We start from the raw sequence: 22688 nt of genomic DNA, 5'->3' as shown, positions 1-22688 counted from the left end.
AAGCAGAGACATTACTTTGCCAACAAAGGTCCATCCAGTCAAGACTATGGTTTTTCCAGCGGTCATGTATGGATATGAGAGTTGGACTGTGAAGAAAGCTGAACACTGAAGAATTTATGCTTTTGAACTGTGGTGTTGGAGAAGACTCTTGAGAGTCCCTTGGACTACAAGGAGATTCAACCAGTCCATCCTAAAGGAGATCAGTCCTGGGTGTTCATTGGAAGGACTGATGCTGAAGCTGAAACTCCAATACTTTGGCCACCTCACGTGAAGAGTTGACTCATTGGAAAAGACCCTGGTGCTAGGAGGGATTAGGGGCAGGAGGAGAAAGGGACTACAGAGGATGAGATGGTCGGATGGCATCACTGATTCGATGGACATGAGCTTGAGTAAACTCCGGAAGTTGGTGATGGACAGGGAGGCCCGGCGTGCTGCGATTCATGGGGTTGCAAAGAGTCAGACACGACTGAGCAACTGAACTGAACTGAACTGAATCTGCAACATAATGGAACAAAATATCCCTGGAAGGACTTTTAATAAACATAACCTCCAGTTTGGGATTTTCTTTGGGATACCTAAAAAACATAAGAGTCATATGGAGGAATGAGTTTAATTCTGTCGTAGGGTGGAGATCTGCTTGGTTTTGAATGATGGATGAACAGGATTTTCTCTGCTCCAAAATAACAGGCTTTCCAGGAAGAGGGAACCGCTTTTGCAAAGGTTGAGGTAGGAGGGAGGGCAGGGAGGCAGGCAGGAATCAGAGTACAAGAGGCTGTACTCAAGTCAAGAGCAACAAGCACCAGAAGCAGCAGCAGAGGGCAGAGCAGAGGGTGGAACGGAAGTGACTGGGAATGAAGGCTAAGGACAGGAAAGAAGCTCCTGGAATTGTTCAAACAAAAGTTAGTGCTTCAAAAACGAAGCAGAGATGAAGAAAGATATAATAGGTTTTCTTTCAGAAAACCCAGATCTGGTGACTTCACTGACTGTGCGAGAGAAAGGAGAGACCATAGAAGTCTAGTTTCCTGACTCCTGGTCATTCAGCCTTGTTCAGGAACTCTGAAGTCCAGTGATAGTGTTGACCCCGCTCTTTCAAGTGCAGACTGATGTTTCTGAAGAAGAGTTTATTTGGACTGTTCAAACATGTTACTGTCAATGAAAGTTAATGTATTAGAACAAGAAGCAAGACCTTTCAAACTCTGACATTCCACTTTCTTATTCTGATTCCCTCTTTGCTTTCAGAACATGGAAAACTCATCTCTATGGGCTTCATGAAGAGGATGGGTGGTGATCGTGGGGAAGGACTATATACCTTCCTACTCCGAGAGTATCTAGAAAATTCCATCCACTCCCACTTTTCTGGGCAAAGCTTAAAGGCCCATCAGGTTCAGCTCAGATTTTACTCCACCACAGGCTCAACGCTTCCTGATCGCTCCTCCAGGGGCCTCGAGTGCAGACGGGGGGTGGGGGGTGGGGTGGCCAACCCCTTCAGGCCCTGCTGTTTCTCCACCTTCCATCTGACCTGGTGGCCCCGTGGACAAGAGGCCCACGTTCCAGAGCCCCTAACCTTCCTCAGACACCACCTGCCTCAGTCCCACAGCTGCCATGAACACCATCCAAATCTCTGCAACTAAAGTCCAACGGCCGGCATCCACCTGACACCCTCAAAGGAAAGAGTGCATGTGGAAAAGGGAGTGAGGAGAGAAAATCCGACTCCATGCCCTCCCCATCCCCATCCCCCCGCAACCACCACCCTCAGGCTCAGGGTCTGTTCCAGAGAGTGAGGGTAGGAAAGGGGTGCTTCAGGTCTGTAGAAAGAGGACACCACACTTACCTTGCGAGGGACTCTCCTCTTTGGACCAGGTTCAAAGAGGCACTGGCATCCCCACTATCTGCTATTTCTCTAAGGCCAAAGTCACTGGCTGTCTGAGGAGGCCTTACAAATAGCTGAGAAAAGAAGAGAAGCTAAAGGCAAAGGAGAAAAGGAAAGATATATTCATCTGAAGGCAGATTTTCAAAGAATAGCAAGGAGAGACAAGAAAGCCTTCCTAAGTGATCAATACAAAGAAATAGAAGAAAACAATAGAATGGGAAAAACTAGAGATCTCTTCAACAAAATTAGATATACCAAGGGAACAGTTCATACAAAGATGGGCACAATAAAGGACAGAAACAGTGTGGACCTAACAGAAGCAGAAGGTATTAAGAAGAGGTGGCAAGAATACACAGAAGACCTATACAAAAAAGATCTTCATGGCCCGGATAACCATGATGGTGTGATCATTCACTTAGAGCCAGATATCCTGGAGTGAAGTCAACTGGGCTTTAGGAAGCATCACTAGAAACAAAGTTAGTGGAGGTGATGGAATTTCAAGTGAGCTACTTCAAATCCTAAAAGACAATGCTGTGGATGTGCTGCACTCAATATGACAGCAAATTTGGAAAACTCAGCAGTGGCCACAGAATTGGAAAAGGTCAATTTTCATTCCAATCCCAAAGAAAGGCAAAACCAAAGAATGTTCAAACTACTGCACAATTGTAACCATCTCACAAGCTAGCAAAGTAATGCTCAAAATTCTCCAAGTCAGGTGTGAACTTCCAGATGTTCAAGATGGATTTGGAAAAGGCAGAGGAACCAGAGATCAAATTGCCAACATCTGTTGGATCATAGAAAAAGCAAGAGAATTCCAGAAAAACACCTACTACTGCTTCACTGACTATGCTAAATCCTTTGACTGTGTTGATCACAACAAACTGGAAAATTCTTAAAAGATGGGAATACCAGACCAGCTGACCTGCCTCCTGAGGAATCTGTATGCAGGTCAAGAAGCAAGAGTTAGAACTGGACATGGAACAATGAACTTGTTCCAAAGTGGGAAAGGAGTACCTCAGGGCTGACATTGCCACCCTGCTTATTTAACTTAAATGCAGAGTACATCATGCGAAATGCCAGACTGGATGAAGCACAAGATGGAATCAAGATTGCCAGGAGAAATATCAATAACCTAGATATGCACCACCCTTATGGCAGAAAGCAAAGAGGAACTAAAAAGCCTCTTGAAGAAAGTGAGAGGAGAGTGAAAAAGTTGGCTTAAAACTCAACATTCAAAAAACTAAGATCATGGCACATGGTCCCAATTACTTCATGGCAAATAGATGGGGAAACAATGGACACAGTGACAGGCTATTTCTTGAGCTCCAAAATGACTGCTGGTGGTGATTGCAGTCATGAAATTAAAAGACGCTTACTCCTTGGAAGAAAAGCTATGACCAACCTAGACAGCATATTAAAAACAGAGACATTACTTTGCTGACAAAGGTTCGTCTAGTCAAAGCTATGGTTTTTCCAGTACTAGTGTATGGATGTGAGGGGTGGACTCTAAAGAAAGCTGAGCACTGAAGAATTGGTGCTTTTGAGCTGTGGTGTTGGAGAAGACTCTTGAGAGTCCCTTGGACTGCAAGGAGATCAAACCAATAAATCCTAAAGGAAATCAGCACTGAATATTCATTGGAAGGACTGAAGCTGAAGTTCCAATACTTTGGTCACCTGATGTGAGGAACTGACTCATTGGTAAAGGCTGTGATGCTGGGAAAGCCTGAAGGCAGAGAGGGAGAAGGGGACGGCAGAGGATGAGATGGTTGGACGGTATCACCGATTGGACGGACACCGGAGTTTGAGCAAGCTCCGGGAGTTGGTGATGGACAGGGAAGCTTGGCGTGGTGAAGTCCCTCGGGTCGCAAAGAATGGACCACGACTGAGCGAACGAACTAAAGTCGAGTAAACGCTGGGGGGAGGGGTGGGGATGCGAGACCATCGCACTGCGCCTGCGCCTGCGCCTAGCCTAGAGGGTGGCCAACGTGCTGTCAGCGCGCATGCTCTAACCTGGAGCTTCCCTGCGCGCCGCCCCACCGCGGCCCAGAGCTTTTGAACGTCGCTGCCAAATCCGGCCGGCGCGCGCATGCGTGTCTGCGGTAGCTGGTCTCCAGACAACCGGGACAAGCGGCCGCTCTCAGGTTTGCGGCGGGCCGAACCGGAAGTTGCCCTGTTCTTTCATCTTCCCTCGGTCTGGCGCAAATTAAAGAGCTATAAAGAGAGGTTCCGGAGCCGGCTTGGTCCGTAGGTAGCCGAATGGAGACCGAGACCCTACACGGGCCGCTGAGCCGCTGCCCGACCCTGGCCTCTTCCTGGGATGCCGCGTGCGGAGCCTTGGCCCAGAGGCTCCGTCTCACCCGGGCTGGTCTCGGCGCCCGAGACGCCGACTGGGAGGAGCTGCTGGCGCCGCCCGCCGCGGGGTGCGCTGGGCCGGCGGGGACTGGGTTGTGCTCGGGGACACAGCCGCGCTCCTGGGGGAGCCGCGAGGGGAGGCGGGGACCCTGAGGGGAGAGGGTCTGCGCCCGAAATGCGGGAGCCGAGCGGGTGACGGGGCTGTGCGGGCGGCGAAGGCGAGACGGCCGGGCCCGGGTGTTGGGAGGACAGAGGGTCGTCCGCGGGAAAGCTGAGGGGACTCGGGTGTGAATGTTGGGAATGGGGGGGCGGGGGCAGGTGAGCAGGAGACAGGGTTTCACGCACACCCGCCTTGAGTCCATCTCCTCGGCTCCTGAGGCCCCTTGTCGGGATCAGAACCGGCCTCTTATCCTGAAACAAAAACCTGTCGACCAATGCATGCATGGTCGTCCCCACACTTACCTTGCGAGGGACTCTCCTCTTTGGACCAGGTTCAAAGAGGCACTGGCATCCCCACTACCTGCTATTTCTCTAAGGCCAAAGTCACTGGCTGTCTGAGGAGGCCTTACAAATAACTGAGAAAAGAAGAGAAGCTGAAGGCAAAGGAGGAAAGGAAAGATATATTCATCTGAAGGCAGAGTTTTCAAAGAATAGCAAGGAGAGACAAGAAAGCCTTCCTAAGTGATCAATACAAAGAAATAGAAGAAAACAATAGAATGGGAAAAACTAGAGATCTCTTCAACAAAATTAGATATACCAAGGGAACAGTTCATACAAAGATGGGCACAATAAAGGACAGGAACAGTGTGGACCTAACAGAAGCAGAAGGTATTAAGAAGAGGTGGCAAGAATACACAGAAGACCTATACAAAAAAGATCTTCATGACCTGGATAACCACGATGGTGTGATCATTAACTTAGAGCCAGATATCCTGGAGTGAAGTCAATTGGACTTTAGGAAGCATCATTAGAAACAAAGCTAGTGGAGGTGATGGAATTCCTTCTTCAGTCGTGTCTTGACTCTTGGCGACCTGTGACCCTATGGACTGTAGCCCGCCAGGCTCCTCTGTCTGAGGGATTGCCCAGTTTAGAATACTGGAGTGGGTTCCCGGCTACTCCTTCAGGGGATCTTCCCCCACCCAGGGATCGAACCCGCGTCTCCCGTTGTCTCCTGCATTTGCAAAGGATGCCTTATCGCTGAGTCAGCTGGGAAGCCCGTGGACTAAAATAGGCCTTTAAAAAAATCCAGATGTTGAAAAATCTTCATCAGTTTAATTTTGAAAATGGCACACTTTTTCCCTTTATTCTGCATCTGCCCCCAACCCCCAACTTGTGAACGGTTTTTAATTTGCAGTAGCCATCCAGTAAGTACATTTCATTAACTGGTCAGGCAGTTTTCAGGAAGTTGCCTACAGTGTAGATAGAAGTCCAGGGGAAAATAGAGTGGAGAGCCCTGAGTCTAAAGTCTAAATCATTTTCTCATGATTTCTGTATTGAGCATTTATTTGATCAGTGCTTTGCAGGGTGCTTGGACTCCAAATGCAAATGTCAATTAATTGGATAACATGTCAACCCTTGTGGCCCATTAAGGGGGTCAATGACAGTGTTCTGTTAATGACAGAGAACTGTAATACTGCATGTTGTTCAGTCACTCAGTTGTGTCCGACTCTGCGACGCCATGGACAGCAGCAGGCCAGGCTTCCCTGTCCATCACCATCTGCTGGAGCTTGCTCAAACTCATGTCCCTTGAGTCAGTGATGCCACCCAACCATCTCAGCTTTTGTCATCCCCTTCTGCCTTCAGTCTTTCCATCATCAGGGTCTTTTCTAATGAAGCAACTCTTCACATGAGCTGCCTAAAGTATTGGAGCTTCAACTTCAGCATCAGTCCTTCCAATGAATGTTCAGAGGTGTGTGTGTGTGTTAGTCAGTCAATCGTGTCTGACTCTTTGTCACTCCATGGACTGTAGCCCACCAGGCTCCCCTGTCCATGGGATTTTCCAGGCAAAGATACTGGAGTGGGTTGCCATCCCTTCTCCAGGGGATCTTCTCAACCCAAGGATCAAATCTAGGTTGCCTGCGTTGCAGGCAGATTTTTTTATCATCTGGGCCACCAGGGAAGCACTATAATACTACATAATATTCTTCATTTTCTTTTCAGCCAGGATCTGGTGATTTTGAAAAGGAACCTGAATTGCCAAGATGAAAACCCCTGCTTCCTTCACCTGAGATGTGACCCTCATGGAGGTGAAGAAATCGTTTCTATTGGCATTTTAAGTTCAGCAAGAAATATGGAAGTATACTTAGGAGAGGAGTACTGTGGAACCAGTAGGGGCAAGAATGTTTGTAATGTTCTGGATAACAGGTTTGTGACTTCTGCATGTGGAAGTGTTCTTCTGAAGTAGTGTTTTCTTGAGCTTTTGCAGTATCTGTTGATTCTCTGACATTGGTGCTAAACACTAGGAGAGAGAAGATAAAAACATACCAGCAGACGTAGAAGTTTAGACCTTTAGGGATCTTAAAGACAGTGTAGATCAGCCTAGTTGGGAGTATGAATGTGGAAATGGAAAGCTAATGGAAGGTAGAGAAGTCGGTAAAAGATCATAGCTAGTTTGGGGAAACGCTTGACGAAAATGAAGTTCTGATAAGTTTCTTATTTGTTTTCTTTAACTCACAAGGAATCAGTTTTCCAAAAATCACTTTGTCAGTCAGCCTGGAACTTTGAACATTTTCTTGTAGAATGCCGTTACCAAATAGAGCATGAGCTCAAGACTGTGCCATCCTGGCAAGCTTAACCCATTATTAGACTTTTTGATTTTTTTCCCCTCAATTTCTTATGAAGATTCTGTTCTAATCATTCTTTACTATGAATCAAAGTAAGAGCTGCTTTATGTACTATATATGTTGTGTATGACAGATACATTGTCGAGCTTTAAAATATGCCAGTGCTGCAGAGTATACTTTGGATATATAATTTAGTTTTCTCCTATAATTAGTAAGTGGCAGATATTGTCTTCATATCTAGTGCTATTCAGTAGGAAGGCTCTACTGTTCATGCCTCACCAGGAAAACTGAATCTCAGGATTAAAATGTTGTCCTGGTAACCTTTATCTTTAAATATAACTCTTCTTAGTGATAATGTGTGAAATTTTTAATAAATCAGTTCTTTTCTCTTTTTAGTGAATATGAAAAGATTACTTTATACAAAAAATATCTAAAATTGGAGTCTTCCACACATGCTGGTAAAATAAAGGTAAGTCATTCCTAAATTTTCACTAATTTAAAACTACAGTTGCTTTCCTAATATATAGATATATTTATTTCCATAAATTGGTAATGCAGTTAGTCCAACGTGGTCCCTCGTTTTATTTCAAAAATGCTTAATAAACATGTAAAAAGAAATTCTTTTCTAAAATAATTATCAACCTTCTTTTAAAATTTGATCATTTATTTCCTATGGTCATGTCAATGTACTTTTGTTAATAGAGCAGTGTTGGACACAATTAGAGAAGTTTCAGACAAGAGCATCCCAAAGTTAAAGGAGTTTAGACTGGTGTTGTCAGCATGAGAAATTTTATTAATGTTAACTTTACTGATGTCATCAGATCTAGAAGAAGAGTACTGAGCTGGAAATCGTAAGCCCTGACTATTAAGTGAGGTCTCTTGCTGACTAAAAAAGTAACCTTGGGCAAGTTCCTTCATCTTTTGGGACCTACTTTGTGGGTAATAATAGGGAACTAAAGAAAATTCTTGGATTATTTTTGTCTCTAAAATTCTGTGCTGATTACTACTTACGGAGGAGCACAGAACTATCTCAAGATGTTGTTTAGGTGTATACCCTAATGGCTTCTAAAGTCATTTTAATAAAGTGATGCATTCATCCAGCACATATTAGAGTGCTTATAGATAGTGGCTGCTGTACTAGGCATTTAGGAAGTGGCAGTTATAAAATAAACTGGAATGTCGCTCATATTATAGTGGCAAGACAGGTAGATTAAGTGTGCAGAATAGGCACAACATTCACTGGTGAGAAAGGCTTGGGGGTTGAAAGGCATAATATGCATGTTGAAGTGTGGGTGTATACATTTCATGAGGTACTTAACTTGTTGATGACAGTCACATCTTTGGTGCCACACTGAGTTTTTAGATCATGGACCTCTATTCACCTGTGTCTTTGTGTGATATATGGGTTTGTTGTCTCTGAAGATGAATGGGGTTTGTAACTGTGCTGTGGAAGTACCAGGGAGTGCAGAGAGTTTCATTTAGGAAAATCTTTGGGTTTGTATGAAGGCCTCTTCTGGGCCAGTACTACCTTCAATAGTTTGTGAAAGTTAAATGGTAGTTACTGATGTGTATCTTTGAGCACTCACTCAGTGATATATACTGGACGTTTTAACGCACAACCCTTATAACAACCATGTGAACTGATTTTACCCCTAACTCAAGCTTGGCATCTGCCCAGGGTCACCCAGGCACAGCCCTCACTGAACTCAGGTCTGTCTGATTCTAAATCCACTTTGCTACTTTGCAGTCCTACAGCACACAGGAAACATCTTGGTTTAGAAGCATATACAAGATGAGGCAGGACACAGCCCTGAAAAGCTCCTGGGACAGAATCCAGAAGAACTAGGCTCAAAGATTGACCTTTATTTACTCTCTTGACAAATTAGAAAAATCGCCATGAACTTGTTTTTCATGTGTAAACTGTTGAGATCTCTTAGGTTGTCTTAATATTCCCTATGGTTTTAATTCTAAAATACTGAGTTATATTTAGCACTTCACAAACATTTTGCCTGGGATCCTGGACAGTCTTATTTTGTATTAAATGATATAGCATGTTTCAGGATGGTAAGATCTCAGATTGATACAGTTTATCTTTAGTTCCTTAAACAAGAAAACATTATTAAATAAAACATTATTTGTATGTAATCTTTTACTTAAAAAGGACTTTTTACATTTTCCTTGTTCTTTTGAATCTTTTCTTGGGTTTGACTGTTCTAGAGACAACTTAAAAGTGTACTTGAATTTAATTTTTAGATTCTTGAATGCTTCTTTCTTACTTCAGTATTAATAAGAAATGACCTTAAATAATGGTTGTTTTTATTACTATTAATTATCCTGGTCTTCTGTGTTATAATAGCTGCTCTCCTTTGGTGAAAAGAACTGTGTGTTCATCAGTAAAGTTGTGGTACACGTGAGGCCAGTCTCGGCACATTCTTCAGCAGGCTCTCCTGCTCTAGGATCAAAGATAGACCTGGAGAGGGCCCAAACCATCATGGAGTCCATGGGGTCAAAGTTATCACCTGGAGCTCAGCAGTTGATGAATATGGTGAGATTCCAGCAGCAGGTGAGTAGGAATGGATTTCTTTCCAGATACCATTACAATTCTTTAAATAATAGCTTTTTATTAGGACATGTGGTGACATAAATCTTTTCCATTTAGCTATTGTTATTGATGTGACTGTTATCTTTACTAACTTTTCTAAAAGTAACATTCTGTAGGTTATGCCCTTACAAGTAAAATATTTCTATTACAGACTTCGTAATTTTCTATGAATTCACTCATTTATTCATTCAGCAAGTATTTACTTAGCCCCTTCTTCGTGAATGATGCTCTGTTCTAGTTACTACAGAAGGTTCCAGGGTGAATTAGTCTATGGCCTGTCTCTAAGGGTCTCTGTGGTCTTACTAGGGGACTACATAGGTGGGATTAGGCATGTGAATTTGGAGGGCTGCAGCTTGAGAGATAGAGAGCAGTATGGATTAAATCATCAGTGCTGGAAGGAGTATAATGTAGCTAGGAAATGGATAGAAGTTCATTTCTCTGGAGTGAAGAAGCGATAGGGGAAGCTTCAGGTAGACTAGGGCTGGATCATAGAGGATTTTGAATGCTCTTATGAGGCTTGTGGGCATGTTTTACCTGTTTTAATTAACTCTAATCCACTATTACATGTAAGATGAGGAGTCAGTAGAAAGTGAGACTGCAGGAAGAAAAAGACCTCTTATTTCTCGTCCAGATGAGGGTTAAGGAGGGTCTAAACTTGAAGGCGGAACCTAGTGCTGGGTGTGAGATGCTACAACAGTGGAACCACTGGGACTTGACAATAACTTAGTATGAGGTTTGGGGGAGAAAAATAGAATCAAACGTGAAACCAAACTTTTGAAGATGGTGATGCCAATAATACACAAGGAACACAAGGGAGGGAGTACTTGGGGGGGGGGAAGTAGTTTAATTTGGGAGTATTGAGTTTTCTATGTGAATACCACATTCCCTGGGGTGGTAATGTGAGCCTTCGGAAACACAGAGGGGCGGGAGCATCCCTAGTAGATGACAGGGAAGGTGATGAAGGGAGAGACCGGAGCCAAGAAGGAAGACCCTGGGCAAGCACCTGCATTTGCTCAGAGCACAGGGAAAGGGGCGAGGAGCCGGAGTACAGGAGCCACTGTTTAGAGCAGCAGAGATGTGATGTCAGGAGACCTGAATTCAACCGTGTTAGTTCTGTCTTATTTAGCATTGCGTCCTCTATTTAAGGATACATTTCTTCATGTTTACAATCTAAACGGTAATTGTTTACAATCTAGCAATGCTGCTGAGATCATAGGATGAATGTGAAAGTTTAAATCAAATAATACAAATAAAAAAGTCATATAACTTCTGTGAGATTTGCTATCATTAATTTAGTAGGAGTATCATTGGAGGGACGGGCAGACATAGGAGGACAGGAGAGCTGGTGATGATCTTGGAAACCTCGGAAAGGAGAGCTTCCAAAAGCACAGAGTCCGTCCTCTTCGTACTCTGGTACAGTGATCTTGCCCGCATAGCTCAGGTTCCTGATGGGTGCTCCTGGTCCAGGTGCTCCCTCTCCACAGAGTAACCAGAATGATCTCAGAGGGTCCATGAGACTCGACTTCCCCCATGTAATGTCCCGAGCTGCTTCCCCTCACACCAGAGTCAATCCAGATTCCTTACCCTGTCATCTCAGATCTGGGCCATCGTTCCTGCCTCAACACCATCTCCTGTCGCATTTCCTCAGTTGCTCGTCTCTAGACATTCTGAGGTGTGTGTTCCCCAAATATCCACCTGTGCTCCCACCTCAGGACCTCTGCACTCTTAACTGTTCTCTTTGGCCAGAATCCCCTCTTCCTGATCTTAGCAAGTCTTCCCTTTTCTTATTCTTTCAGCCTCATCTTAAATGTTCCATCTTGAGCGAGACCTTTGCCAGCCACGCTGTTAGATTAGACTTGCCTGCACAATCTATCATATTTCCATCATGGCTTTCTTCATTATTTTTGTTGTTTTATATACACACACACATGTATACATATATATACACATTACTCTGTTTATCTCATTAAAATATAAGCTTTGTGCAAACAGGAATCTGATCTGTCTTATTTATGACTCTAATGTATATGTTCCTTGATTATCAACTAAGCCTCTTTTGCAGATCCTTAATGGGTCTGCTTGAATAGTGAGGAGATGAAAACCAGATTCTGAAGGATTGGATAGTAAATGAGTAGTTGGAATGTGGAGGTAGCCAGGTTAAAGTGGGTTGTTTCAAGAATGCTAGAGATAAGGAACCTGCCTGTATCAGAATCCGTTGGAATGCTTATAAAGACAGAACACTGGCCCTCAGTTGTGACCTAAAACCCTGAGGGTATGATCCAGGAGTCAACTATTTCTAACCAGCCAACACCAGATGAGCCCTATGCATAGTGTATTTTAAGAAAAGATGTTTAAGGGGAAAGATCCAGTGGACATAGAGATTAAAAATTTAAAAACAGAAGAAACTGTGTGTGTGTGAAAGATTTTGGAAACATTCAAGAGGGTTAATGAATTTTTAAAAAATCAGTTCATGACTGATATTTATGTTTTAAAAACTTGTCTTTGGAAAATAAATGATGCCAAAGTTTCAGGTGTTTTTTTGGCTATGTCTTTAAGGGTTTTTTTTTTTTTTTTTTTTTGCTTTTTTATTTAATTCCCAAAACAACATACTTTCTTCGTCATGAATTTATGTCAGTTCAGAAGTGCGTTGGGTAAACCCTGAGTCCTTGCCCAACTCTTATCTTACTCTCAGCCTTGCTGTGTGTCTTTTTAGCTTTGTCTCAGCCAGAAATGCACGTCCTCCAGCCAGCAGCACGTGTATTGTAACCTGTCTCCCCTCATATGCCTGTGCTAAATCCTTACCTGTGGGGGCATTTGGGAGACACCCTGGGGAAGAAAGGAGATGATCCTGTGAACTCTTCTTTTAAACATGCTAATAAATATCCTACTTCTATGGGAAGTCTATATTTATGGAATGATTCTCACGGGATATACCTGGTTCTCTGGGGTACCTTTTGTTTGCAAACAAGTAACCATGGACTGTCTTTCTGAAAAGTGTCGCATAAGCTCTATAAGTATCTGTTGAGGGTAGAGTAGGGGTGTTTCACGATCAGGACCCCTCCTTCTGTGGAAGGGGGGTAACCACGCACACTGGCGAGGCCTTCGCGTGTTCTCTGGGGCAGGGCCTGTCCGGAGGGAAAGGAGGGACCTGGGAGCAGCTTCCCGACCTCCCCTTGCTTCACCTGCACCTTGTTGCCTGAAAAGCTTTATTCAGGTGGTTTCTTATTTCCTTCTATTTGGAGTTCACATGTGCTGACTTTGATTTGTTTTTGCTTCAGCAATTTAGAATAACTGAGTAAGAATTCTGTCTCATAGTTGTCTGGCATATGTTTGTCATTTAAAGTTATCTGAGTGGAAACTCTGGGCCATTTTCTCAAAGAAAATATATTCAGTTATTCCAAGATTTTTCACTATTTACCTTGTTCATCTTAAAAAATAAAAAGATTCTCTTTGTTGTTGTTTTTTCAAGGTGATTAAAAGGTTAAAGCAAATCCTTTAAGAGGTTCAGAGATAAATATTTAATTTTTCAGAATTCTGGGAGTATATATACAAATTTGTGTTTGCTTTTCACTGTCTTATTTCCAGGGCCTGAATCAGTACCTAACTCAGAGTAGATTTCTGGTAAGTATTTGTTGAATGAATGAGTTCTGGGCTAATTTTATCCAAGGATCACTTGTTAGTATATCCAGAAAATATATGGATCGAGTGTCTTCACCTGATCTTGAATAATGCTTTTCTTAGTCTCTCTCACAAGGTGTTGAACAGCAATAACTATGAGATGATATTCCTTGACAAGAATCTCTAGGACTTCCCTGGTGGTCCAGTGGTTAAGACTCCAAGCTTCCACCTACAGGGGGCCCACGTTCAAACCCTGGTTGTGGAATTAAGATCCCTCATGTGGTAGAGTGCAACAAAATAAATAAAACAGATAAGTTAATAGAAAAGAATTTCTAGTAGAGTTCTGGGTTTAGAATTTAGGGTAGAGCCATGTAATGTAACAGTTAGCTAGGCTGGAGGTAGTTTTGCTTTTCTCTTGTGGAAAAATTGAGGACCATAGCAAGAGCATGCTTCTCTAGAGGAAACTGTAACCTAACAAATGTGAGCCAGTCTTTTCAGGAAGAAATATAGCCTAGCTGGTCGAGATGAGGCCACAAAACATAATCATTACCCTATAAATTATTACAGCAAACATGGCCCAAAAGTAGCTCATTTTAATCATTGAAAATCACAAAAGTATTCGAACTTTAAGTATACAAGTAGAACACCAAACTTTAAGCAAGTAACTATCTAGTCTATCTTCCAGTGAAAATGAATTGCATATCCTTAGGGTGGCCTATATATGTGACAGTGGGCAGATGATTTTTAATTCTAGGAAAATTATCAATTATTGTGACTCATTCAAAAATACCATAAATTAAGGAGGCCTTTGTAGTGGAAACACTAAAATATGCCTGTGCAGTTTTACTAAGTATGCTTGTATTTATTTGCAGATTTTCCTTAGCAGAACTACACTGGAATTTGGAATGACTAGAAGTCCTGACTGGAGTTGGGTGTCCGGGGCTCCAGTCCTAGTTCTGCCACAGACAGCTGTGTTACCTTGGCCGGGTTAGCTTTAGTCTTTTCTCCTCAACTCAGTACTGGGACCGCGGCTGTAGTCTACTCCGTGTGAATGTTCTGAGGCTCAGAGGGAAGAAGGCACCTTGCCTCCAGAGCTAGCTGTCATTGTCATTAATGTGCCTGCTGTTTCCTTGCCTGCCTCCCTTAGAATTGCGTTGCCCTCGGAGAGCAGCTCCAGCCGATCCTGGGAAACGCAGGACACAGGCACGTGCCGGGACTGCCATCCTCGTCTGCTCCGGGAGCCTTCGGCAAGTCATCCTCCACACCTTTTCCTTTCAGAACTGGGCTGACATCTGGAAACGTGACTGAAGACTCGGAAGCTAACACTGAGAAAAGTCTGCAGCCAGCTGGTGGAGGAAGTCTGAGCGGCCTCCAAGAGTGTAAAATTGTGCCACAAAGCCGTTCTCTTCTTGAGAATGACCTGAAGAATGCAGTATCTTCTTTCTTATCAAAGAAAGCAAGTGACAGCTCACACATACCTAACTCGGAGTTGCTGCCTCTTCTCCAGAATTTGTGTGGTCAGGTGAGCCATCTCCAGGTGGGACCTGGCATCAAGTGGCAGGACAGCATCCCGAAGCCCGGCGGAGGCACTGGGGGTGTCACGTAAGTGTTTAGACCCGTGTCGTCAGGTGGGGTGTGGGGGAGGGTGAGGAGGCAGGTGGAGGAAAGGGGTTTGTTTCAGTAACTTCTGCCTGAAATTGTTTCCGGAGAGAACCGTAGAAGCTTTGACATTTCACCACTGACACATGTAGAGGAAAGAAATATTCTACGGAGTAGAACGTGTTGCTTTGAAAGAAGTGTGTAAGCTGGAGGTGCCGAGCACTTCTCAGGCGTTTGGTGGGAGGAGCATAAGCATCAGACAAGGGTCGGAGTGGAGAGTTACCTGTATGAAAGGAGAGGAGCTGTGGTAGCCTTGATGTGTACACTGTTTGCCCGATGGTATGAAGTGAGCCATTGCAACGGATTTTCCTTGTAGATCCTGTGTGACCCGGGCTAATTTTGGAGTCATCCAAACAGTTTTCATCTCTTAATTATTTATAGTATACAGCCTCTTATCCTCTGATCTCATAATTCCAATTTTTTCTAGTCCTGCTTTGATCGAGGGATAGTTAAGTGTTTAGTATGTGCAGGAGACAGAAGAGACGCAGGTTCGATCCCTGAGTTGGGAAGATCCCTTGGACTAGAAAATGGCAACCCACTCCAGTATTCTTGCCTGGAAAATTCCATGGACAGAGGAGCCTGGTGGGCTATAGTCCATGAGGCTGCAAAGAGTTGGGCTCAACTGAGCACACACACACCGTCCTTTAGATAGATAAAATGTTTCCAAATATTGCACTAGATGGGAATTCTGGACTTTAGCCATGGTTCTGACTTAACTATTTTGCCTTCCTATTTCAGTCTTTTGAGTTAGACTTTTTTTACATCTCAAATGAGGTCGTTGTATTGGTTGAAATTTTCTTAATGTATTTAATAGCATTGAAATTTGAGGAGTTTAGTAAGTTATTAAAACAAATAGTGGTCCTTCTTTGGGAAGAACAAGGAAAGGTGACAGTGTTTTAGTTGTTGACAGTCTTCATCAGTGTTAACCTGTGACATGGCAAAACAAACCAATCCTAAAACACAGAGAAAACAAAACCTAAACCTTAAAAACTGCGCTTCCCTGACGGCTCAGTTGGTGAAGAATCTGTCTGCAATGCAGGAGACCCTGGTTCAATTCCTGGGTCGGGAAGATCCGCTGGAGAAGGGACAGGCTTCTCACTCCAGTATTCTGGTCTGGAGAATTCCATGGACTGTATAGGCCATAGGGTTGCAAAGAGTCGGACACGACTGAGCAACTTCCACTTCCACTTTTCTGATTCCAGCTGAGCTGGAATGTCTCCAGTACTCTCAGATCCTCCCTGTTAACAATAAAAATCCCTGGATATAATACAACAAACACAAAAGACTAGAAAAGGTGGAGAGAAGTCAGATTGCTTAGGGCCGCTGAAGCTCAGTGTTTCTTAGTTCCTGGTTATCAGAGTTTCTTTCATTATAGAGGGATACAGGATTTTCTCAAGTATTTTTCCTATGGCCATTTATTTGATCATGAATTTTCTTCGGTAATCTCTTCATATGGTGAATTACATTAATTTCAAAAACTGAACCTGCCTAGCATACCTAGAATAGATCCCACTTAATTGTGGGGTCTAATTCTTTTTATACAATGCTGGAACTGATTTGCTAATATTCTGTCAAGTATTCTTACATAGAATTCATTGGAGATACTAGTGTGTATTTATCTTTTACTGTCTTTGTCTGGTTTTATATTATGAGGGTGATACTGGTCTCATAAAATGAGTTCTACTTTTTTTTGAGTTCTATATTTTAGAAGAGATTGTGTAAAATTGATGTGATTTTTTTCGTATGATGTTTGGTATTGATAGAAGTCTCCAATGAAAACCAGTTGGGCCTGGATGATTTCTTTCCTAGTAACTGTTAAATTACAAATTGAATTTCTTTTTTTTTTTTTCAATTATAAATTGAATTTCTAACACAGTAAAGTTGTCAGTTCTCCTCGTTGACATGAAGGTTTAATGCAATACATATTAAAATTTCACCACAATATTTTGTAGACATAGGCAGGATTATTTTAAAAATTATATGAAAAGCAAAAGAGGCAGAATAACTAAGACAAGCTTGAGAAAGAAGAATGAGGTGGGAGGAGTCCCTCTTCCAATGTCGAGTCTTCTACAGCGAGAGCATCAAGACCGGGCAGTGATGGCGGAGGGGCAGACCAGGGCTCAGTGGAAGCCGGTAGAGGGTTCAGAGGTAGACCCACACAGGTGTGCTCCACTGAGTTTTGACAGAGGCGCAACAGCAGTGCAATAAAGGAAGAAGAGTCTTTCTAACTCGGGGTGCTGGAGCAGATGAATAGCCAAGGAGCAAGAAGTGAACTATGACCCAAACCTTGCACGTTGTATAAAACTTCACTCAAAATGGATCAGGGATGTTAGTGTAAAACATGAAGCCATGGAAGTTTTCTAATAATCCATAGAAGACATTCTTTGGGAACCTAGACAAGACACCAAAAATGTTTGACCTCCATGAAAATGTTAGAACTTTTGCTCTGTGAAAGACTTTTAGGAGGAATAAAATACAAATTCCAAAGTGGGAAAAAAGAATTTCAGATTACAAATCCAACAAATGGCTTACATCTAAAATATAGAGAGTGCTGAAAACTCAACATTTAAAAAAAAATAAAATCCAATTAGAACATGGGTAAAAGACCATAGAGAGACATTTTTACCAGATAAGATGTACAAAGCAAATAACCACATGAAAAGATGAGCTGTTCTTGACCTCATGGCTATTAAGGAAGGGCACATTAAAACCACAAGCACAAGATACCACTATACAATTATTCAAATGGTTAAAATAAATAGTTTAAAAATGGTGACAAAACCAGATACCAATGAGAAATAGAATCTCTCATACATTGCTCATGGGGATTTAAAGTGGTACAGCCACTTTAAAAAAGGTTTGGCAGTTTCTCATAGCTAAACATGTCACCGTGTGACTCAGAAATCAGACTCCTGAGCATTTATCGCAGAGAAATGAAAATGTCTTTTTTTTATTAATTAATTTAGTTTTGGTTGTGCTGCTCGTGGGCTTTCTCGAGCTGTGGCGAGCAAGGGCTGCTCTTCGTTGCTTGGCACTGGCTTCTCATTCGTTGCTCTGTGGCATGTGGAATCTTCCCCAACTAGGGATTGAACCCGTGTCCCCTAAGTTGGAAGGAATAGAAATCCTATCTGTTCTAACACCAGGGAACTCCCCCAAGAATTTTTTTCCACATAAAAATCAATATGCAATTGTTCATAGCTTTATTTGTGAAAGCCCCAAACTATAAGCAACCAATATGTCTTAAAGTTGATGAATGGTTAAATTAACCCTGGTATATCCGTATCATGGGATGCTATCAGCAGTAAAAAGGAATGACCAAAAATAAAAGGAATGACCTATTGACACATGCAACAATTTGGTTGTCTGGCAAAGCATTATGCTAATCTACAAAAGAGAATCTCAAGAGGTCACGTTACATGGTTCCATTTCTGTAACATTCTCATAATACAGATGAACACTGTAAGTGATTACGAGGTGTTCGGGATGGAGGAGATTAGGGAAGTGGATGTGACAAAGGGTAGCAGGAGGGAGATCATTGTAGTTAAGGGATAGTTCTGTCTCTTGATTGTGGTGATATTTACATGAATGTGTGTACGTATGATAAAATGGCATACACACACTGTACTGACATCAAATTCCTGATCTGGATATTATACCACAGTTACATAAGAAGTAAAGACCAGGACCATTTGGTGAAGGATACCGGGCAAATATAGTATCTTTACAACTTCCTATGAATCTATAGTTATTTGAAAATAAAGAGAACAATAAAAAGCTTCTTGTATATTCTAGAGTGTTGTTGTTCAGTCACTGTTGTTCGACTCTCTGCAACCCAATGGACTGCAGCACGCCAGTCTTCCCTGTCCTTCACCATCTCTCGGAGCTTGCTCAGACTCATGTCCATTGAGTTGGTGATGCCATCCAACCATCTCCTCCTCTGTCATCCCCTTCTCCTGTCTTCATTCTTTCCCAGCATCAGGGTCTTTTTCAGTGAGTCGGCCCTTCGCATCAGGTGACCAAAGTATTGAAGCTTCAGCTTCAACATCAGTCCTTCCAATGAATAGTCAAGGTTGATTTCCTTTAGGATGGACTGGTTTGATCTCCTTGCTGTCCAAAGGACTCTCAAGAGTCTTCTCCAGCCCCGCAGTTCAAAAGCATCAATTCTTTGGTGCTCAGCCTTCTTTATGGTCCAACTCTCTCATCGATGCATGAGTACTAGAAACCACTACATTCTAGAGTAGCGGTTCTCAAAGTTTTTGGTCTTTACCCTCTTAAAAATAATTGAGCACTCCAAAGAACTTTTATTTATGTAGGCTATATAAAAATATTTACTAGTTTAGAAATAACAATAAACCCATTACATAGTAACATAGATATCTTTTTGAAAAAATACCGTGTTTTCTTTTTAAAAAGTTTAGTGAGAATGGTATTGTTTCAAATGTATGTAAAACTGTGTTGACTTTGGGTTGTAGTTTCATATATGTTGCCTTTCAGAGCTAGTAAGACCACAGTAGAAATACTGAGAACAAACCCAAGTTACCTCTGAGAAAAACATTTATCTATACCCTAAACCTACTACCTTAAAGAATTCTAGGAAACAATATACAACCATATAGCTACTAGTCATCACAGTAATGACATTACATAGTGTGGCCTCTGGATAATTCATTGTACATTTATTGTACAATTCATGTTCAGATAACTTAGTGTTATTATAAAAAATACTTTTGACCTCATGGAATACCCTGAAAAATATGAGGAGATCCTAGATTTTGTGGACCACTCTGAAATTCACTGTCCTTCTCCTTCCAATGCTTTAGAAGGTTGTTTGGATGAAGAAAAGAGAAAACTGAGAAAACTGTTAAAATGGTAGGGTTGCTTGAGGAAGGACTTGGAAGACATACAAAGACCTTAAAAAAAAAGCAAGATTGCTTTTGATTTGGAGCTCAAAACCAAAAAGAAAGACCCTTTGTATCTAAAGACTTGTTTTTGAGGGTAGAAATTCTGTCATCTTCATTTTTATATTCTTATTTCAATTTATGCTTAAATATTTAAAGAACTGAAGCAATAATAATGCTTTGAGCATTCAAGATTGTATGTGTCTAGAACCTGGAAATATGTTGGAAGGAGGCAGAATGTAGTTGTGGAAACAAATTTCAGCAATGTGTATTGGCTACTTTATTGTAGTGTATTTTGGCTGTTTTGCTATAATACTAGGGAAAATTGTCATAATATTTTTTTAAATTTATTTTTAGAGTAGAAGAGCAACCTGTTTGTTCCTATTTGGAAAAGATTCTTTCTAAAAATATGGAACTGATGGAAAAGAAACTTACAGACTACATTGATCAGCGAATATATAAACTCCAGGAGCACATAGATAATAAGATTGCTTTGTTAATGGGCTTGCTGCAACGTCCCAACTCCCCACCCTCTGGGATGCCTCTGAGACATTATGACTCTGGAGAAGGACTTTCAAATGGAGAAAGATAAACGCTCAACATGTAAAAAGTACTACAGATATTTATTACATATTTATTAGAAAGCCAAACCCTACCCCAGAAAGTTTATGAAAAGCAAGTATTTAATGTCCTTTGAAATATTACCATTTACATGAAGTGACCTCAGTGTTCATTTTCCTGCACATGTTGTAAATCCAGTACTGTACACTACGTTAACATGGTGGGATCTTCAGTTATTTTTGTTTGTAGTATTTTCACTCTTATTGAAATTTATGTATACTTCTGGATTAAATGTTTAAGATTTTAAGGATTTCTAAAGCAGTTCGTTAGTTTGTATTGTGTATGTGTTTTGTTGAAGTACTTTTTTTTTTTTTTTAAAGGGTGATGTCTTGTACTTATTTCCTCAGTCACACTGGGCTTTTTCAAGTGATACTTCCAGTTTATGTTTATAAAACTGTTTTCCCTCAAAAAGGCTGAACTGTATTTGGTCTCCCTGACATAGCACAGCCAAGTTATAACTTCTCTTGGCTGAACATTGAAGTACTTTTTTTTTTGATGCAAAGACTTTTTACAGTCTTAGGAGTCTGAAAAATAATGCTTAGGGTAATTTTTCTTTTTCTAATTGTTTTTGAAAAATTGGGAAGACTTGGAAACTTTCATTAAAATCACTAATTAACATTTTGTATTGTTTATCTGAGGTAAGAAGGAAAATGCAGTGTTTGGCGTGTGTGAAAGTAGTTTACACTGACGTTAGTATCAATGGTTTCAGTGCAGTGTCGTAGTAGAGAGGGAAGTACAAAGCAGAGCTAGTCTATTCCCTGTGAGGAATGTTATCTTAGATCTAGTGTTTGATGTAAATTGAGAGAAGTCATTTTATTTTATCTCAGTCAATCCAAAAGATACAAGGAACTGTTTTCCTTTCTGGACCGGTACAGGTTCCTCTTTCCAGAACCCTTTTCTGTATATTTAAAGCATGAAATTCTGAGGATCTGCATTGAGGGGTTGAGGCATATGAATCAAGGAGATGGCAGTTCTCTCAGGCAGACTTAATTTTTAGAAATTATAACTATCATATGTGTGTTGAAGGGTGATGATTCACATTTAAAAAATAAATTTATCCACTCTGGAAACTACTTGTCTAAGTAAACAAATTTATTTTCAACTCTCTTTTCTAATTGGAGGATAACTGCTTTTACATTGTTGTGTTGGTTTCTGCCATACAACACCGTGAATGTATATATATCCCCTTCCTCTTGAGCCTACCTCCCTCAACTATCCTTTCTTAAAATGCTTTATGAAAGGGGGTGTTTTGCAATCGACATTGTGGTCAGTTCTTTCAAATGAGGGCAATTTACATACTCTTGTTCATTTGTATCACACTACAAAGGTGACACAGTATACGGGACATACTCTCACTACAGCTACCTAAGAATTTGCATATTTTTCTATTCTTTTCTAATTGATGGGACAACATACATAGCTGTAAGATAGTATTTCCATTGTTGTTCAGGAGAAATGCCTCTCCCTCCAAGCTGAACTCTTTAGTTCAGTTTTACAGCTTCTGGTAGTTGTAGTCTGTTGATTTACAAAATGTCTCCTTCCACTCCTACCACTGGTGGCTCAGTGGTAAAGAATCTGCCCGCCAAAGCAGGCGACACAGGCTCGGTCCCTGCTCTGGGATGACCCCACATGCCTCGGAGCATCTAGGTCCCTGTGTCACAGCTCCCGAGCCTGTGCTTTAGAGCCTGGGAGCCGCAGCTACTGGAGCCTGCGTGACCTAAGCCTGTGCTCTGCAATAAGAGAAGCCACCACGTTGAGGAGCCCACTTGCTGCAACTAGAGAAAAGCCCATGCAGCAGCAAAGACCCAGCAAAGCCAAAACAATTAAAATTATTTTTAAAAAGGCCTCCTTCCAGATACGTGACTCATATTACAAGTCTCATCTTGATTACATCTGAAACAGGAATATGGTCATATCAAAGATATATAAAAAGATAAAAGTTCAAGACTGAAAAGAGCTGATATCAAATATTCTTCAACTGAGCTTTCCACCTTGTAGACACCAAAATCTCTCTCTTAAAAAAATGTGGGGAAGATGGGCCTGGAATGCAGGACCCCTTTCCTTCTTGTTTCCATCCTCTGTTCCTGGTGCCCATGTAGATTTTGGTGTAGAACCTTCTTATTTTGAACTGATCTCCTTTGACATTTGAAATCCACGGCTATTGAAAGGTGAAGTGACTCATCTCTCAAGGGAAAGCAAATACAGCATCTTCCTCGTTGTCCCTTCCTGCCCTCACATCACTACTTCCTCCTTCTTAAAGGCAGCCCAGGGTTTCAGCTCTCTAC

The 22688-nt window shown here is 41.8% G+C and overlaps 1 protein-coding gene across 4 annotated transcripts; it reads left to right on the top strand.

The window, feature by feature from the left end:
* Window positions 1-4027: 4027 nt before the first annotated feature.
* On the top strand, window positions 4028-21427 carry LOC136160185 (ATPase PAAT-like). 4 transcript variants are annotated; one of them, XM_065923482.1, is made up of 6 exons: window positions 4028-4290; window positions 6383-6586; window positions 7402-7474; window positions 9362-9568; window positions 14373-14827; window positions 20140-21427. In XM_065923482.1, the coding sequence occupies exons 1-6, from the start codon at window positions 4127-4129 to the stop codon at window positions 20372-20374; spliced, it is 1338 nt and encodes a 445-aa protein (XP_065779554.1). In that variant the 5' UTR covers window positions 4028-4126; the 3' UTR covers window positions 20375-21427. The 4 variants fall into 4 exon arrangements, with proteins under 4 accessions (XP_065779554.1, XP_065779557.1, XP_065779556.1 ...); XM_065923485.1 differs by having other exon boundaries at window positions 14373-14747; window positions 20140-20330; XM_065923484.1 differs by having other exon boundaries at window positions 20145-20330.
* The last annotated feature ends 1261 nt before the right edge of the window (window positions 21428-22688 follow it).

Source organism: Muntiacus reevesi, chromosome 2, assembly GCF_963930625.1.
Source record: "Muntiacus reevesi chromosome 2, mMunRee1.1, whole genome shotgun sequence".
NCBI classification, from domain to species: domain Eukaryota; kingdom Metazoa; phylum Chordata; class Mammalia; order Artiodactyla; family Cervidae; genus Muntiacus; species Muntiacus reevesi.
Note: the sequence above shows the minus strand (reverse complement) of the source record. Positions and strands in the feature narration are given on the sequence as shown.

Coding starts and splice junctions, on each gene's coding strand:
- LOC136160185 (XM_065923482.1), top strand. CDS start 4,127: ATGGAGACCGAGACCCTACACGGGCCGCTGAGCCGCTGCCCGACCCTG. Junction 6,587..7,401: donor TGTAATGTTCTGGATAACAG/GTTTGTGACTTC, acceptor TTCTCTTTTTAG/TGAATATGAAAAGATTACTT. Junction 7,475..9,361: donor CACATGCTGGTAAAATAAAG/GTAAGTCATTCC, acceptor GTGTTATAATAG/CTGCTCTCCTTTGGTGAAAA.